The sequence below is a fragment of the Mycteria americana genome, chromosome 2 (genome assembly GCF_035582795.1).
Source record: "Mycteria americana isolate JAX WOST 10 ecotype Jacksonville Zoo and Gardens chromosome 2, USCA_MyAme_1.0, whole genome shotgun sequence".
Classification (NCBI taxonomy): Eukaryota; Metazoa; Chordata; class Aves; order Ciconiiformes; family Ciconiidae; genus Mycteria; species Mycteria americana.
This window is the reverse complement of record NC_134366.1, coordinates 80535564-80554592: the sequence shown is the minus strand read 5'-3', so window position 1 is coordinate 80554592 and position 19029 is coordinate 80535564. Positions and strand designations below refer to the sequence as shown.

General features: G+C 40.6%; 1 protein-coding gene across 3 annotated transcripts in view; it reads left to right on the top strand.

Moving 5' to 3' along the window:
• Positions 1-19029, top strand: part of FARS2 (phenylalanyl-tRNA synthetase 2, mitochondrial) — a 247651-nt gene that overhangs the window by 50912 nt on the left and 177710 nt on the right. For 2 of the 3 annotated variants that reach the window (XM_075493893.1, XM_075493892.1), the window contains exons 3-4: positions 1278-1913; positions 14380-14539. In XM_075493893.1, the coding sequence (XP_075350008.1) occupies positions 1296-1913; positions 14380-14539 (778 nt within the window). In that variant the 5' untranslated portion in view covers positions 1278-1295. The remainder of the gene's footprint in view (positions 1-1277; positions 1914-14379; positions 14540-19029) is intronic. The other variant, XM_075493895.1, reaches the window with a different exon arrangement.

Below are 19029 nucleotides of genomic sequence, written 5' to 3'. Positions count from 1 at the left end.
CCCCATTTCTTTAAGAAGACTATCATGGGAAATTTTCTCACCCAGGAGACCTGTGGTTCTGGATTTCTTGGTTCATAGAGAAATACAAAGCAGTTTGTTGTTTGGAGCAGATGCCTTTCCCCAGTCACTTAACTTCTAGTGCCTCTGTTTTCCCATTCCGTAATAAGCAAATTGTAATGCTTAATTATTTTACTGGAACCTGTGCTAATATTTGTGAAGCCCAACTATAGATTTTCAAGTGATTTTGCATCTCAGAGTGGGCATATGCATTTGGAGTGACTGAAGGGCTTGTGATCCTCAAAACTCTTTGTTTTTGGAATTACCTCTTTGAACACTACAGAGTAATGCAGCTGTGTACATGTGAAGCACAAAGCCTGTTTGTAAATAGGACGGATGTGTAAAGATGGCCCTTTGATAGGAAATAAGTTGTTCAGACATCTTTCAGAATCTCATCACTTCATTCACCTTCCTGATACTTGGCAAGCCTCTCTGCCCAGTACAGCGGTGTAAGCCGTGAAAATAGCCATTTTGGGAACAGATGGAAAAGGGGTTTTGTGCTCACCCCGAAATGCTAACATTGATTCTGGCTATGTGGAGCCTTTATTGTGAATCTTGTGCAGTACTCATATGCAAACTTCATGTGCTGTTTATATATAAATATATGCCTTGTGGTCTGGCCATCTGTTTTTTCACAGTGGTTCAGTGGTTTGAAAGGTTAAACTGGTTTTGTTTGGCATTAAGTAAGAATTAGCGCTGATTGCATAGTGTGTGCCACATGAATCTGGTCGATATGGAATGCCTTCCGTAGCTTCTGCTAATGGGGGGAGATGATACAACAATAAGTTAATGCTTGGGGTTTTGTTATAAGCGAGTCCCTGACTGCCGAAGGGTATTGTTAAATTTCTGAGTTTCTCACAAGTACTATTCAGTTATTGCTTCATATTTTAACCGGATGAAATATACTCTTTCAAAGAAGGCCTGATGTTTATTCAGCTGTAAAGAGTAGCAGTATCTGGAATGGGGTTAAGGCTAGGTCTAGAGTCATTAATACTGATGCAATGATGCAGAAGACTGATAATTGAATAAGATATCCTAGCTGAAATTTGATCACAAGGGTCTTTTCCCTCCTCTGAAGTCAAAATAGTGGTTTATTATGGGAACTTTGTCATATTAATCAAGCAGACATTGGATTTCACTTATCCCTGAGATACTACCAATTCCTGCAGCAAGATTGCAGTTCCTAACTCAATTTTTAAAAATTTTTTTTCTTTCTCTAGATCATAAAAGAGTTTGCAATGGCAATGCTCTGGAAATTAATGAGAGTAGCTAAGTATTCTAAAACAGCATTATCACCAAAAGTAAAGGTAAGAGGAATTCCCACCCATTCAAGGCATTCTTCATCCAAGTCGGTACCTTCAGATTTTGCTGCCAACACACCCTGCTCAAATACTGTGGAACTGCTTGGTAAAGCTTATCCTCGAGATGACTACAGCAATGTCACAGAGAAGATTCTTTCCAAGGTGGGGAAGAACTTGCACAACAAAAAGCATCACCCTCTGTGGCTAATCAAGGAGCAGGTGAAGGACCACTTTTACAAACAATATATAGGACGCCGTGGGACTCCGCTGTTTTCTGTCTATGACGGTCTTTCTCCAGTGGTTACGGTACAGCAGAATTTTGATAGTTTGCTTATCCCACAAAACCATGCCAGCAGAAGGAAAGAGGATAACTATTACTTGAATCGTGATCACATGCTAAGAGCACATACATCAGCTCATCAGTGGGACTTGATACACTCCGGCCTAGATGCCTTTCTGGCAGTGGGAGATGTCTACCGCCGTGATACAATTGATAACACCCACTACCCAGTCTTCCATCAGATGGAAGGAGTTCGGCTCTTCTCCTGTCATGAGGTAGGAATTCTCTAGTTGAGGTGAAAGAGATTTTGGGTAAGTTGCATGATCTTGTATTTGCTGCAAGCAAAGTGCATGCATGTAAACATTTACAGCAACATGTGTTATGCTGTACATTGATAAAGATCAAGTGATTGATCATGTAGTAATACTTTTAATTTGGGAAAAATATAGGTGGAAAATGTTGAATTTGAAAACAACTATAAATGTCTCCAGAAAACTGTGGAAAAAATGGAAAGAAGATATTCTTGAAAGCTAGCAAAATAAAACATTATCTGAAAGGAAACAGTTCTTTCAGCTAATGATCTGCACGATTCAATTCTAGTTCCTTCACAAGTCTCTTTCGGTGAGGGCACTTTACCAAAAACTTTGTCATATTAATAGCTGAAGGACTCATGGATGTAAGTTGTTTCAGCTACATCCAGAGTGCAGTTTTTATTCTGTCATCTTTTTTCTTTTAAAAGCTCCAATCTTCTGTAAATGAATGTCTCTTTTAATGAATTGTTCCATTCTTCATCTCATCCTAAAGCTGCATTGAAGTATTCATCTGTTGCAGCTTATAGTTGTGGGTGTGTGATACATACCCAGTAAACTCATCAGAGTCCAGAGGCATCAGCTAAAGAGCTCTAGGTAGATGTCCAAGACTCTTGAGTTTATCTATTTTGTTGGCGCAGCTTGCATGTTCTGCAAATGGTTGGGTGTCATTAAGTATTCTGCTGTATCATTTATCAGTGGTAAACACAAGCCAGTTTGTTTTCCAAATAGTAATTGATTTGTATAATTTGTGTATGCTTGTAGCAGTACTGCCAGATTCACATTTCTGTAACTAAAACTAGCTTATTCTAATAATACTGAGATGTAGACCATTCTTAATGTGGTTGCCAATGGGTGACAGGAGCTTGGCAGGGAAGCCTGATGGGTTTGGATGCCTGAGGGAAAACTAGGGTAATCGTAGAGCACTGCTTTTCTCACTGGTGGAAAGGGTTCATGCTGCCTGCACTGGTGTTTCCCACCCCATGCTGTCGGTGCTTCTTCCACTTCGAAAACGTACCTGCCTCTGCAGATGTCCTCTGGGCTATGTGGCGTCGAATACAGCTTGCAACTGCTTCTTTGGAAACCAGGAAATGGAAATCTTGCAGATTTATCCAGTCTTGTTTGTTTGCTGTTCTTTTCCCATAGGCCTGTTTATGAATACAATCAGGGTATATGCAAGAGAAAAATGTACAATACTACGTTAAGAAAATGCCATTTCTTAGTGTTTTATGTTCATGACAGATTTTTTTACTTGAGCAGGAGTTCAGGCATTTACATGGAAAGATTTTATCTGCCACAAAATTATAAAATAGACACTCTTGCAGGATGGAATTTCTGCAAACTTAGGTGTGATTGATCTAATTATTGAAATATTGTTAATGAATATGCCCCTTAAGAAATGTTGGTCCTAATGACAAACTATTTCTTTCTTCTCTACAAATTTAATAATAGGAATAATAGGATTTTAATAACTGGGAAGAAAGCTACAGAAATGTTCACTGACATCATCTATGTAGAAATACACCATGTGTAACAATCTGATTCATTGCATTGTAGATTGCTTGTTTCTTTTTCTCTTCTTTCTTTTTCTCCAAGAAAATGATTGAGATGTTTTTGGAGAATGTTAATAGCTGATGAATTTGAAGTTAGCTTTGTGCTCGAAAATGTGTCTGTTTCTCTAAAGAATGAAAGTCCAGTTGATTTTCTATACTGATGAAGAAAGAATAGTGGTATGGTGTACAATGTGTAAAGTCTTGTTTATTGGGCAACATGCGTAAATTCTAAACCTGAGCATGATCTAAAGCATCCTCTCTTCCTTCGGTTGCAGATTAAATACTGAAGGAGTCTTGCAATATGTAAAACTTCTTACAGTCATCATCACAAGAGCCTTGTGAAAAAAATTGAATGTGTAATTCTGAAATTTCACTGGGGACTGTTTCTGTGGTTTATAGTCTGGTTGCCTGTTCAAAATAACCCAAATATTAATATTCCAGAAGAAACTGTCTGAGTGGAACAAAGACTAAATGGAGGTAATACTACATGAGAGAAATATTTTTATATTCATTTATTTGTACTCATGTTTAAGTTGTAACCCACTGAGCAGAAATGTGTGTATGTCAGGGTCTGCTACCTTCATCTCAGACTTTTCATTCATCACCAGACTGCAATCTCTGGAGAGAGGAAAGTTGCACAGTACTGAGGATAAGAATCTTTGGAACTAAGGAAAAAACTGTTAGCTCTTAGGTACAAGCCCTGGGTACATTTCATCTTATGTCCAATACAATAATTTTATATGCTGTAGTCAGTTTACTGCTCTACTTTGTTCTTTTGATTTATACATTTATCATTTGTCGCCTTCTCAGTGAAAGTGACCACAGAACTGAGGGGGTGAGAACAAAACTCAAAACCTAGGGTGATTTTATAGGAACTTGAATTTAGAGGAATTTGACATCTCATCTTAGTTGGAGAGGGGGGGAAAAAAGTCACAGAATCACAGAATCACAGAATCATATAGGTTGGAAAAGACCTTTAAGATCATCGAGTCCAACCATAAACCTAACACTGCCAAAAACCATCACTACACCATGTCTCTAAGTACCTCATCCAAACGTCCTTTAAATACCTCCAGGGATGGCGACTCAACCACTTCCCTGGGCAGTCTGTTCCAATGCTTGATAACCCTCTCGGTGAAGAAAAATTTCCTAATATCCAGTCTAAACCTCCCCTGGCGCAACTTGAGGCCATTTCCTCTTGTCCTATCACTTGTTACCTGGGAGAAGAGACCGACCCCCACCTCTCTACAACCTCCTTTCAGGTAGTTGTAGAGAGCGATGAGGTCTCCCCTCAGCCTCCTTTTCTCCAGGCTAAACAGTCCCAGCTCCCTCAGCCGCTCCTCATAAGACTTCTGCTCCAGACCCTTCACCAGCTTCGTTGCCCTTCTCTGTACGCGCTCCAGTACCTCAATATCCCTCTTGTAGTGGGGGGCCCAAAACTGAACACAGTATTCGAGGTGCGGCCTCACCAGTGCCGAGTACAGGGGCACAATCACTTCCCTAGTCCTGCTGGCCACGCTATTTTTGATACAGGCCAGGATGCCATTGGCCTTCTTGGCCGCCTGGGCACACTGCTGGCTCATATTCAGGCGGCTGTCAACCAACACCCCCAGGTCCTTCTCTGCCAGGCAGCTTTCCAGCCACTCTTCCCCAAGCCTGTAGCATTGCATGGGGTTGTTGTGGCCCAAGTGCAGGACCTTGCACTTGGCCTTGTTAAACCTCATACAATTGACCTTGGCCCATGGATCCAGCCTGTCCAGGTCCCTCTGCAGAGCCTGCCTACCCTCCAGCAGATCAACACTCCCACACAACTTGGTGTCGTCTGCAAACTTACTGAGAGTGCACTCGATCCCTTCGTCCAGATCATTGATAAAGATGTTAAACAGAACTGGCCCCAACACCGAGCCCTGGGGAACACCGCTTGTGACCGGCCGCCAACCGGAGTAAACTCCATTCACCACCACTCTCTGGGCCCGGCCGTCCAGCCAGTTCTTTACCCAGCGAAGAGTACACCCGTCCAAGCCATGAGCAGCCAGTTTCTCCAGGAGAATGCCGTGGGAAACCGTGTCAAAGGCTTTACTGAAGTCTAGATAGACAACATCCACAGACTTCCCCTCATCCACTAGGCGGGTCACCTTATCATAGAAGGAGATCAGGTTGGTCAAGCAGGACCTGCCTTTCCTGAACCCATGCTGGCTGGGCCTGATCCCCTGGTTATTCTCTACATGCCGTGTGATAGCACTCAGGATGATCTGCTCCATCAGCTTCCCCGGCACCGAGGTCAGGCTGACAGGCCTGTAGTTCCCCGGGTCCTCCTTCCGGCCCTTCTTGAAGATGGGTGTCACATTCGCTAATCTCCAGTCAGCAGGGACTTCCCCAGTTAGCCAGGACTGCTGGTAAATGATGGAAAGGGGCTTGGTGAGCACATCTGCCAGCTCCTTCAGTACTCTCGGGTGGATCTCATCAGGCCCCATAGACTTGTGAGTGTCTAAGTGGTGCAGCAGGTCACTCACCATTTCCCCCTGGATAATGGGGGCTCCAGTCTGGTCCCCATCCCTATCTTCCAACTCCAGGGGCTGGGTACCCATAGAACATTCGGCCCTGCTAATAAAGACTGAGGCAAAGAAGGCATTAAGTACCTCAGCCTTTTCCTCATCCTTGGTCACTGTGTTTCCTCCCACATCTACTAGGGGCTGGAGATTCTCCTTAGCTCTCCTTTTGCTGCTAATGTATTTGAAGAAGTGTTTTTTGTTGTCTTTTATAGCAGCAGCCAGACTGAGCTCTAGCTCAGCTTTGGCCCTTCTAGTTTTCTCCCTGCACAGCCTCGCTACACCCCTGTAGTCCTCCTGAGTTGCCCGCCCCTTCTTCCAGAGGTCATAGACTCTCCTCTTTCTCCTCAGTTCGAGCCAGAGCTCTCTAGTCAGCCAGGCCGGTCTTCTTCCCCGCCGGCTCGTCTTTCGGCAAGTCAGTTCATCCTCAGCCGAAATTTTAGGCAGGATAAGAAAGATATAGAAGATGTAGAAAATTGTCTCTCCTTTACAAAGACCAAATTCTGTAGTCAAGGCTAGGTTAAAACTTCTGCCCTGTGACTGAAACCTTTAGTATAATTCCTCTTCATATCAAAGTTAAAATCAATACATTGGAAGTAAGAGCTGGAAAAACAAATCATAGTTTGGCAATTTTACAGTGCTTTACTCTGAGATACTTGTGAGCTATTTGCTTCTTTGGCTATACTATTTTTCATTATGGTTGGTTGATTATTTTTGTAAGAGAAAAGTTTATGATGTGAAGATGGGCAGGTAACTGATGCTTTTCTGCAGCTTTGTATGAGTGCAGATATTAAAGTACTAAAGAAATTCCCATCTTCCAATATAACTCATTGCTAAAAGTTAGAATAAGTCATTCTGAAATTTCACGTAAGCTTTTTAAAAATGTCCTTGGACTGCTATCAAAGAACATCTGAAAATCTATTTAGATGTGTTTTCAGTATATTTAAAAATATTTTAGGTAATTATTACCTGAATGTAATATATAGAAGAGTTAGAAACTAACTAATAGAAATAGTTAAAACCAGTGCCAAAATAGCTTCCCAAATCTGCTTCAAAATTCTGGACATAAAATGAACTGTTCTTCTTACATAGTACCCCCAAATGGTATTTCTTTTGTATTCTTTTTCTCTAGCATGCCTGTTTTCCTTCTAAAGGGCATATAGATTTTTTTTTTTCTTTCTATGGTGCATGGCTTTTTTCTTTATTTAATCCTTTGGCTTGGCAATATTGATACTGCTGTAGTCAGGTTTGAACTGGCAAAGTTTCCTGGGTGGATTATAAAAGAAATTATTTCTGTGCTATGCCATGGTCTTTGGTGCAGTTCTCTACTTACCACAATTTATGGAAAAGAGAAAAAAAAAAAATCTCAACTAAATTACACTTTGTGCGTTTTAGGCAGCAGAGGGAGCCAATATAAACCCAGTGGCAATCGCAGAACATTTTTCAGTTGACAACAAATAATATTTACACATTGGAGGGAGACTTCATAAGGTATTTTATAGTCTGGACTGAATTACACATAAATTTTAAGGAGAACAGATGTGAAAACATAGGAATTGCTCCTCTAATTTAGTAACCTTGTTCCAATGGAGGCCACCACCAGATTGTTCAAATGGAGAAGTGATGCTCTCATCAGGCTTGTTTGTGCTAACATCTGAAAACTATAAATAGGGAGACTGCGAAGAAGTAGTAGGGATACATCTTTATTCTCCAATGAAATGTTTTTGGTGGAAATGGCAACTTTTTTGTTAGGACACAACAGAAAACTCTAAATATTCTAGTTAAAAATAAGGACTGTTCCTCCAAAGCAGTCTATGTAATTGCAAAAAAATATTTCCTTATTATAACTTCATAGTGTTTATGTGCTGAAATGTAAAGACTCTCATCCCAGGTAATAGAAGTGTAGATTTTCTCTTACTATATAAATACATATGCCTTTCCTCGTCTTCTCATACTTGTGTACCTTGGCCATATTCTTTCTGTATTGTTTAAAAAAAAAAGAAGTTGCTTTTAATCTTTTCCTTATGCTTTGGGGTAGGTGTGAACACCTGATTGACCTACATCTTTGTTTTCTTTTTTTTTTTTCTTTTTTTTTTTTTTTAAAAATCAATGCATTCCATCCTAGGTTTTCACTTGCAACACTAGTGTCGTTAGGTTTGAATTCTCCAAAATCCTGTGTGTTACTGCAGCTTTGGACACTGTGCTTCTGTCTGACATTGTATCAAAGGAAAGCTCCTTCCTGTCTTCAGTCACTTTTTTTTCTCCTCACACATAAAGGATTTAAAATAAATTTATAGTGTTCCAGGGATCAGCCTATTATATAGTGTGATTTGGAGCATTTACAGTATGTGTGAGAATATTTATGTATGTAACTGGGAGTCATAATAGCAATGTTTAGCTGGGCACCAAGGAACAAATATTTAAAAAGGCTTAATTAAGTGGCCGAGGAAAGGTACTCTTCTTAGCCCTCTGCAACTTGAGGATAGGGAGAGGCTTGTCCAGGGATGATACAAGACCCTGAAATCAGCCTCTGGAAATCCCCTTTTCTGTGTGTTTCTTCCAATTTGGGTGATGCTCTTCAGTGCCTCAGCCAGCGAGTATTACAGCTTGTGTGAGAAGGAGTCAGTGACTGTAGCCAGATGAGATGGATGTGGAGAGTCATGGATAGGTGTGTCAGTCCCTCTGACTGAGGGCATTTATCTACTATCGTGTAATAGCATGTGTGAGTCAGAGGCAATCTGGGATTTCCTGGATGCTTTGAGACAATCGTATTGAAGTGGAGGTCCGTGCAGCTTTCTTCTTTAGGTGGCAAATGATGAAACAGATTTTTTTTTTTTTTTTTTTTTTTACTTAGGATAGACATCTACCACGTATCTCGCTACATGGATCCATGCTTGCACCATCTCTTGATGATACCACTGCATGCCAGCAGTTGGCTGTACCGGCATCTTAAGCACATCTGGGCATGGGAAGTGGTGCAGGCTGCGTGCCTTTGGTGAGACACCAGCTCAATAAGCAGTGTGCATCACATCAAGTTTCAGGTGCTGCTGCCTCTGGGACGGGGTTTGAGATGTTGGTTGTGAGCAATGCATCAGTCCCAAGGAGCCTGAGAGATGGCCCTCCTTCTCTCAGGGAGCAGGGAGGAGCGTACGGGAGCAGGGGCGCCTGAACTAGATCTACCATGTTAAGAAAAAGTAGAGCACTGTTACTTTGCTAGAATATTCTGAGGTGAATTTATTCCTGCAGCTGCAGTTTGGCTAAGTGGTAGGAATAAAGGGCCTGGCTACTTCAGGTGGAACTGGCTTCACTCTTGCAGATGCCTACCTGAGTTGTGAACGTTGTATTATTCAGTATTTTCCAAGTTGTGGTGTATAAATCATGCCGTAATAAATAGAGCTTCACTGGTCTGAGGACCCACATTGTACTCTTTGTTATTTTTAGTTGAAAATCTGACAGTGAAGGGCATCGGAAGGTCTGTGAGATTTTCATAGTGGTCCATGGTCTAGAAAGTTTGGAAGCCGCTAGTGCATCTTTTATTGCAAAGACTTTATATAAAATATTTTTTCAAAGTGTGTCTTTGTCTCATCTAGCTAAAAAAAAAATCCAACAATGCTTTTCAGAATAAAACCGTTAAATCCATTGAATGTGACATTTAAATTGTGCAGGAAAAAAAAGAACAAAATGTCTACAGGTGTATTTGGGAAGTCTAGGGTGCTTAAAAAGAAAGGAATTTCTATTGCCACAGGAAAAGAAGTCTGAGTCCTATCATATATGTCTCATAACTGAGATCCGTGGAGCAGTGTTGCTTTTTCTTTGCTGTTCAAAAACATCTGTATGGTTTTCTCTTAAACGTGGTGATGAGTTGGGGTTTTTCATAAACACTTTGATTAGGTTAAAAAAAAACCAAATAGAAATAACCTTTCTTCATGATAATCGGAGGACTGAAAACGGAAGGATCCAGAAATTAAGGTGACCACCTGCAAGCTTGTTGCTTGAAGTGATTTTTGCCATTTTCTCCCGAAACAAATGCTTATCGATATGCAATAAAGAGCATTCTGTCGTGTGGACAATGGGCTGTGTCTCTCTTTGGCACCTGAAAATGCCTAGATGGGGGTGCAGGTTTACAAGTTTCATTGTCTTGGAGGCTGATTGGGACTGGCATTAGGTTTTCTTTTTAATGAGCCATCTTCAAGTGGCATCATCTTCATCATTCCTGATCCATCAGCTGAGCGTTACACCACATGTAAAATGTTGTGGAAATGGTTTGCTATTTGTAAGTGGATTTAGAGTGCAGCTGTTTGTTTATTTATAGGGATATTTATCAGGGCCAGTGAGTCCAAATGCGCTGTGGCAAAGTTGAGTGTTGCCACATGCAGATCCTCATGTAGAGCTAGTCTTAAGTGCCGGTTTGTCCGTGAGTATAAGTACGTGAGCATTATGTATTCATTATCTTAATTGCTGGTGTATGCATGACTGGCAGGAGGAATACACAACTGCATTGTGGAAAGACAGGATGTAGTTACAGATCTTTCTGATCTGAAACCTACTATGAATGCTATCCTGTAAAGAGACACTTAATCTTTGACTGAATCCTAAATGTATGGATAATGAAGTGATGTGAGATTAAAAAAAGTCTGTCAAGTGACTGAAGAAATGTTGGGCTCTTTATTGAAATCACGCATGTGACTTCTGCCTTCTGTGCCAGGCTGAGAAATACCATGAAGTGCGTTTAAAGGAGCATAGCTCTGTTTGTATTTGTCCAATTAAAACCCAGTGTCTTCTGGCCATTACATGTTACCAAATTCGACTTTGTTCTTATTATGAGCTGAATTGTAAGTAAATTTCGTACCACATGGTAAGGTCACTTCGATTCCTTTCTGCCTTCTCCTTTGTAATGCAGCATCAGTCCAATATGCTGATAAAGTCTGGTAATTATTCAATTTTTTGACTTCTGCTTGATGACACAATGTTTTGCACACCTTCACTTAAAGAAAAAACTTATTGTCCTTACACTAGACAGACACATAGGTACTTGATTTATGGCTACAGGAAATTTCTTTTCTGGTAGTAGTAATGACTGATCATATTCAATACAATAAAACAGTGCATTTTATTTTAGTTTGCACTGAAGGAATAAATGTACATGAAACTGTGCCATCTTGGATGTGTCGGTGTTTTATTCAAGACTGTTAGATTTTTTTTTTTTCCCCTCCATTTGCTCAGATATGTGCTTGAGAAGAATTGACATCAAAAAGGAGCAACTGCAGGTGATTCTTCATTTTATTCAAGCTTTGACTTTCCTGGCTTTATGTATACAGAAATGTTGAAGTGTTTCTAATCCAAGACATGTACTTAGCACAGTTCAATCATCGTAATAGTGAAATTGGTGTATCAGTTTAAAGCTGCTCATACTGACATAGCAATGCCGGTGAATGGAAAGAAGAGAATAAGTATTAATACAACTGTAAGGCATCTTTTTTTTTCTCACTGTAACCCTGTCCACAGCTGTGCTGGAGTTTACAGGAGCCGATGGAGCCTCTATGGAGAATACCAAAGTGCCCCTCGGTGCCTGACTGTAAGGGGGGCTGTTTCCTTGCCCCTTTCCTACCTGCCTTTCGGGGGACTCCCCTAAGGCTGTGCTTTCACAGCCTGTGCCAACTGGCGTAGATTCACACCTGTGCCAAAAGTGGCCCAGCCCTGTCCCACGTGCCAGCGCGTCTCTTGGTGCCGCCAGTATGCTGATAATTGATTACTGAGCTGAATTTAACTGTTTTCATGTCCCTCGGTTTATTCCCTTCTCCTGGGTTACTTCTCATCCAGATCCACCTCCCAGCCTGGCTCAGTGCACCGCCACATGGACGCTTGTCCTGGCACGGAGAAGGAGATGGTGCATATGGCTGGTTTGGCAGGATGAAGAGGCCGGCAGGTTAGAGGGCTGGGGTAGGACTAAATGTATTTACTCTAATGGCTCTTGCATGTATTTTATTACCACATCTGGTATAATCTACTAAAATAGAATTTTGCTTCAGACAGTAATTGCAATATCAACATTTCAGAAATAATACAGTGGTAAGGAAAAGTACTTCTATGTATTTGTTGATACAAATGCTGTATTTTAAAGGCAGTGTCCAGACTATCTGTTCCTTGCAGCGGTCTGAGGAACCAGTTTTAAGCTGGGGGGTAAGGGGAGGAATGAAAGGGAAAAGGAAGAAGAGAGTTTCATGTCCTAAAATACTGCTGATGGGGAAAATAACAAATACATCTTCTAATGTGTTAAATACAGTGACAGCTGAAGGGTGTTTCTGGCTTACTGAGGGTAGTCTCTTCAGTCAATAGAAAGAAAAAATAGCTACCTGTAGAGGGTAGTTCAGACCAGGAACCTAATTTAGCCACTCCAGGTTCCTGTGTGAGGGAGCCTGTGTCTGTCCATTGACCACCCAGTGAGCCTAAGACTAATAACCTCCCTTGGCTAATGCTGGCCTCTATGAATACCCCCTGGCTTTCAAAACCACGTGCTGGATGACTGATCTGCCCTGCTGACAGTAAATTAGTTATAGGGTGGGTATTGTCTGCTTCTTCCAGCCAGTGCAGAAATAATGCCAGTAGGAAGAAGGGGGGGGGGGGGGGGGGGTGGTGTTAGTCTTTCAGGTGAGCACTTGAATAAAGAATCTGTTATTTAAAAGTGTAATACTTTGTTTTGCCAAGCTGTTGCCTTTTGATTAGTAAGACTAATTTTTGTTAGACTGATGGATAATTGTTTTATTCTGTATTTCTCTTTTTCCTTTTTTTATTTTGTATTTTTTTGCAGCGCACTAAGGAGATTAACTTGAGAGGTGTTTTCTCAATCTGCCAGCCAAGTTTCCTTCTGACTAGCAATACAAAGTTAAATGCTACTGATAGGATTTTTTTTATTCCCTCAATCCATTTTGCTGCTAGTTTGGGTGCTATCTAAACTCAGACTCCTTCTGCATGCACTGTGTCTGTATGAAACGTGCTAGAAGCTAGTCTTAATTAATTGTGCCCAGCATTTGTAGGCTACCAGAGGTTCACTTGAACTTTTTTTAGAGCATTTAGTGCACTGAAGGCATCAAACTGCAATTAAAACAACTTCTGTGGGCATCCGTGAGTTGTTAAGGTTACACACTGTTCGTGGCATCTCCTGAATAAGAGCTAGTTATGCTGGGAGACTTAATGTGAAGAAAATCTTAATGCGTGTTTTTTCTCTCTGTGTGTGCTTGGTTGACTATGGGAAGGTGGAGGAGGAGGGGTTGGAAAGGGCACTAGAAACGCTTTCACAATTAGCTCTCCCTACCCTCTAGACTTAACAGAAGTATTTCTTATACAGCTGTAAGGATTTCCAACAAAAAATCTCCTTAGAGTGTAAAACTGCTTGCTTGTCTCCCCAAGACACAGAGCCTCCAACAACGTGGCTTAGCGAGCGTGTTTTATTGGTCTCTCTGAGAGGATGTAGATTTGCTGGTATGTATCCGTCCAGGATCGCCTGGCCAGCAACATATGGGCATGTACAGGAAACAGAAATCTTCAACTTGCAGCAGATGTGGTGGAGAGTGGCCTCTGCATGAAGAGCAAGTCTGTCACATCACAAATACAGCCTTGCCCCTGTGCTTTGTAATTTATCTGGAAACCCCAGACCAAGACCATGAATCCTTAAATGCCCCATAGACAAAATTCCTGTACACAGAAAGGTGCTGTGTGTGGGAAAACACAGGAAAATGGTAGTCCTTAAATGAGTAAACTGTACCCGAGGTGAATCAAATATAAGCAGCTTAAGATCTCATTAAACTGCCAGGGTTTTTTTGGTTTTTTTTGTTTTTTTTTTTTTTTTTTTTTTTTTTTAAGCTCGTTTGATTACAGCTTTTAAAAAGTATTTGGTTTTTTGGTATTTCTTTTACATCATTCAACTACTAAAAAAAGTTGAAGCTGTGATAAATGCCATTGTGTATTGTAGTTTTTGGGATATAATTTACATATACTGTACAGTGTACTTTGTTCTGCATGATAACTTTCAAAGTAACAATCAGAAAAAAACAGATGTTTCCATTATAAATTAGTATTTTCCTGTAGCTAATCATATTATTTGAAGATATGGTACAGAAATAAAATAAATCTTATTGTTTGAATATTTCTGTTCTTGTGATGATTTATCTCTGTGTTTAGTGAACAGAATTTGTATAAAATCACAGTCTTTACACTTGTTTTTCATGGTGCAGACTTAGCAGGTAAGATTCCCACTTAATTAAACTTCATTCTCTGTTTTTGTTTAGAAAGTCATTGATGCAAAACAGTGGTGTTTTTGTGGTTTTGTTCTAGTTATTCTCCAACATTAAAGATGGTGAAGGCTTACAGTTGTTTGAGCAAGGTCATCGCACTGCACACAAGCAAGAGTGTCACACCATGGAGGCAGTGAGGCTGGTGGAGTTCAACCTGAAGCAAGTGCTCACAAAGCTCATGACTCACATTTTTGGTGATGGTAGGTTCTTGCACCTTTTTTCCTGGACTGCTGATGGCTGTAGGCATCTGGACTTTTGAGAAACATTTTGCTGCATAATAAAAACAGGAGGCTTAGGGGTGATGTTGACAGCTGGTATACTGAAACAGCCATGTGGGGTTTTTTCTAATAAGAGTTACAGTAATTTTAGGATTCTTCATTCATATTCTTTACTATTGGATTTTTGTCTTAAGTTTGGTCAGAGTTCCATCCCAGTGTCTTTTAATGTCAGAGTAACTGGCTATTCATTGACCTTTCAGCTGTAGCCTGTATTTATATGTTATTGTTCTTTAATACTGTTATATCCACACCTTATAAAATTATTGAGCAAAGCCCAAAAGGCCACACGCACTCACCTCTTGATTTTCCTAAATACTGGTGCACACAGCACTATGAATCATCAGGTTTTTGTGAAAATGTTTTGGTATGCAGTGTGTGTCAGGGTAACGTAGTGGGCAAGAATACAGGTAGGGACACGTGCCAGACCCAACTGGAGGCACTTGTCTGGCAGAACCCATGTGTTGGAGTAAACACAGCTTACCTGTTGGTGTGGGTCCTGCGAGGAGAGGGAACTCCAGCTCCAGCGCAAAGCTGTGCGGGACCCCCTCTGCTTTGTCCTCATGGGCCTTCTGTGTCCCCGGAGGGACAGAGCGTGGCTGCGGCATCACATCTGGGAAGGCATCAGAGCTTGGGCACTGCTGGGGAGGGTGCAGGGCAATGATCACATCTCACACCAGCAGCATGGAGATCGACAGGAGAAGGGAAGGGGTATTTTGCTGCATACGCATACAAAGTGCCTTGAGCATTTCCCGTGTGCAGATAAATTAAACCTTGCAGCTGAGGGGAGGCGGTGTTTGCTAAGTTTACGCCAAGCTGAAAAATAATTGTTTTTTGGTACTTAGAGTGGAATGAGGAAGGTCTGTGTACACAAATGAAATATCCTCTCCTTGGAAATACCTGCTTTCAGTTTCAGGAGCTGAATTTATAAACGCCCTGAGTCAAAATTGCTACGTTAATGCTATTTCCTGGCAAGGAGGCTGCTCTTCTGACCTGATTCATTTTTCTGTTGAGGAAATACTGGATAGTATTAGAATGCACGGGGTATCCTGGCTACTTTGAAAGCTCTTTTAAGATGCCCACTGCATTTAGAGCAGAGGTTTCAAGAGTGGATTGATCATGGTAGCAAGTCCTATATATGACTGCTTGAATATTTTTCTGAAATTGTAAAGTTGAATTTACAGCAAGCAAAACTTTTATCAGTTTTTGTTCTAGTCTACCTGGATAATTTTTTTTTTAAGTTCCTGAGTTCAGATTTTCTTATGGTTGTATTTTACTTAACAGTAGCCTTTTGAAACATACAAGATTAGGATCAAAGTGAGTAATAGTAAGAATGATACTTTTAGATCAACCTCAGATGCTGAGGATGTTGTTTAAAGTGAGCAATTTCTAGGAGTTATTAGTAATATCTGAGACTGCAGTGACATCCTTCTCTAACTGTTGACAGATGCTGCACTTTAAGCTTCAGTATGTTGGCTATTACTAGGTCTTCTAGTCCACACAGTAGCTAGAAATACATTAAAAATAGATTCTTAAATGATTGTAAACCTACAGAGTAAAAGTAGGTGCCGCCTTCTTACTGTAGGGATTTTCTATTTCTATGCCCCCAATATTTTGCCTGAAATGCAAAGACAAGATATAGTTAGTGATTTAAATTTAATTATCTGTTTACCGCCTCCTCCCCCCCCCCCCCCCCCCCTTCACGGAAATATTAAGCTCTCTCCCTGTCACCTTCTTGATCTTCTTGTAAGCTGTCAATACAAACAGGAAGGTAATATTCAAAGAAGCAAACTTCATGCTAGGCACTAGACATATGAGATGGGTGCAGTACAAGTGACCTGGGGCACACATAACTAAATTTGTCTTTTGACAGCTGTCATCTTATGATGACATTTTACTCTACACTTTACATGATACTTTTAATTACTTTTTTTGTCTCAATTCCTGTAGATTTTAACTTAACATTTAAAATGTATTTTACTGCATTTATTGCTCTTGGAAAAATTCTGTATTTTTCCTTCGTGTGGATATTCCATAAGGCCCTGTGTTTTGTTAAAAGCAAAAAAATTCATTCCTTTTATACTTGACATCAGTTGTATTCTTTACAGCCTGTGCTGTCAGCAGAATATTGCAGTGAAGTTGCACATCTTTTCTAGCAGGATAGCAGGATCATAGCTGCAGTAAGCTACTAAAATGTTGCATTGTTATACAGTCAACTGTTATTCATAGGCAGATTGTTTGGATTGCAGGTTAAGTCCACCATGAATGCACAGGCAGGCAATTTAGTTTTGCATAAACCAGCTTAGGCCTGAAGTCCTGGACTTGGATAGCTGTGCTTCTGCAGTGCTTCTCTGTTAATTCACCAGCTCAGGGTGATGATAGATTGAGGATCTCTGTATGAAGGTCAGATCACTGACCTGTTTTGGGTTTTTTTGGGTTTTTTTTGTTTTTGTTGTTGCATTTCAGATATGTATTGCACTAGATTAGTTTACATAATATTTAATGAGCCAGTTTTGCTTTACCTGACTCATCCCACACTATCTGAATACTTTAGTGTTGACTGCACATGCCAGTAAACAATGTAACGAAAGTTGCTTAAAGATCACTAGGTTGTCATGAGGAAGGTCAAAGACTTCATAAAAATCTGCACCTACATCTATTCCCAAGGTTTGTCTTTTTATTTCTTCCTGGCTTTGCCACTAGGCAAAGGAACGATGGATATTAGAGGGAGGGAAGATCTGGAGCATGCAATCAATTGTCTTAAATACTTGACAATGTAAGATAGTTCTTTTTATGATGTTTTCTAGTGGTATGCCATGTCTGATTTTGCATTCTACAAGTGATGGTCTTTCAGTTTCTTTCATGAGATTTTGCTGTCAGGAAGCTATTTCAAATATTATGCCTAGAGATCAGCTTTCTTAGTTTTCTTCTATTACCTCCAGATATGGTGCACACTTAAAATCCACTAATTTAACTTACACCTCCATCTCCACATGCAGATCTATCAGTGTAGGAAGTCTGTTCTGTCTCATTTTAGTTACCTTGTAATGAGGCTTTCCAAGGTTGTAGCTATCTTAGGTTTCCTCATAAAGTTAGTCAGTCAGTTTTTTCCAACTCCAGTTCTTTCTCTAACCCTTCTGTAAGTTTGCCAAAAGCTTTCTGGACCCTGAGAGATTCAGAAGTAATCTTACTATAGCAAAGAATGACTGTGTGCTGGTTCTGTGATTTGTTGCTTTATATTAAATGGCCCAAGATTCACAGCTGTCCCATATTTATCTACCCAGTTCCTAGGCACTGGTAAGAGAAGGCGGGAGAGGGTGAGTAATGCTGTGCTTTGGCTGATGGCTCTGCCGCTGCTGGTTCTGACTGAACAGCCACTGCATGTCTTTTAAATCAAACACGTCGTTCTGCTCTTTCTTCTTCTTAACTCTGTTGTACTGATATCTCCTTCGACTGTGTGGAGATCTATGAGTGTAAGGAGTTTTAAAAAAAATCATTTATTGAGGACATAACGGTCTGGCTAATAATAACGTGAGCTAACATAGGTTTATGGGAAGCCAGCTCCTGTCTGCTGCGAGATGAATTAGCTGAAGCAATGAGGTGCAGAGTACTTAAAAATCGCCACACCCCTCAAGTGGCCATGGCTCGATACCTTCTGTGCTCCCCAGCACCCCCCCTGCGCCCCTCTCCTTTTTCTCCCTTAGACGACTTCTCTAAAAATAATCCTCACAGCAACAAAGAGAATTTCTGGTCAGTGAAGACCATCTGGGTCTCTGGCTTTGTTGCTTCTGTGCTGTAGCATAGCAATAGGCTGCTTTAATGTGTTGGGTTTTTTTTTTCTTTTCTTTCTTTTTAAGTACCTTTGGTCAAGCCTTTTTCATTATGAGACTCAATTAGGCTAGCACTGACAGATACTTGTTTAGCTTAATATCTGATAACACCATTGCTTTTAAGTGCAGGCTATGAGCAATTCCTTACCTGGATTCAGTACTCGGAAATAACAATAACTATTCACTTTTTCCTTACGCATTGGAGATGCGACACGTGGGTTACTAACGGACGTGTACCCACTGGCGGGACTCCTGAGAACACTGTGAGGCTGTGAAATGAGCAGGTGTCCTCTGCTAATACAAATCACCTCTTTGAACGAGGGAAATTACTGAGTTTCTATCTAGTGATCAGTCTTCGGTTAGATTCAGCATTGTGCTCTTCTAAGTGCCTCTGTGTTTTAAGACAGATGAGCATTTGTTGGCCTCCTAAAATTTTTAGAAAAGATCATTTTTGCCAGCGTTCCATAGCCTGTATATAAAGAAATGAATTAGGCCCAATCAGGTAAATTATATAGTACTACAGAAAGCCTGATCTTCGTAATCTTTTTAAGTCTTTAGTGGTTTAATTTGCTGAGTGTGAGCAAT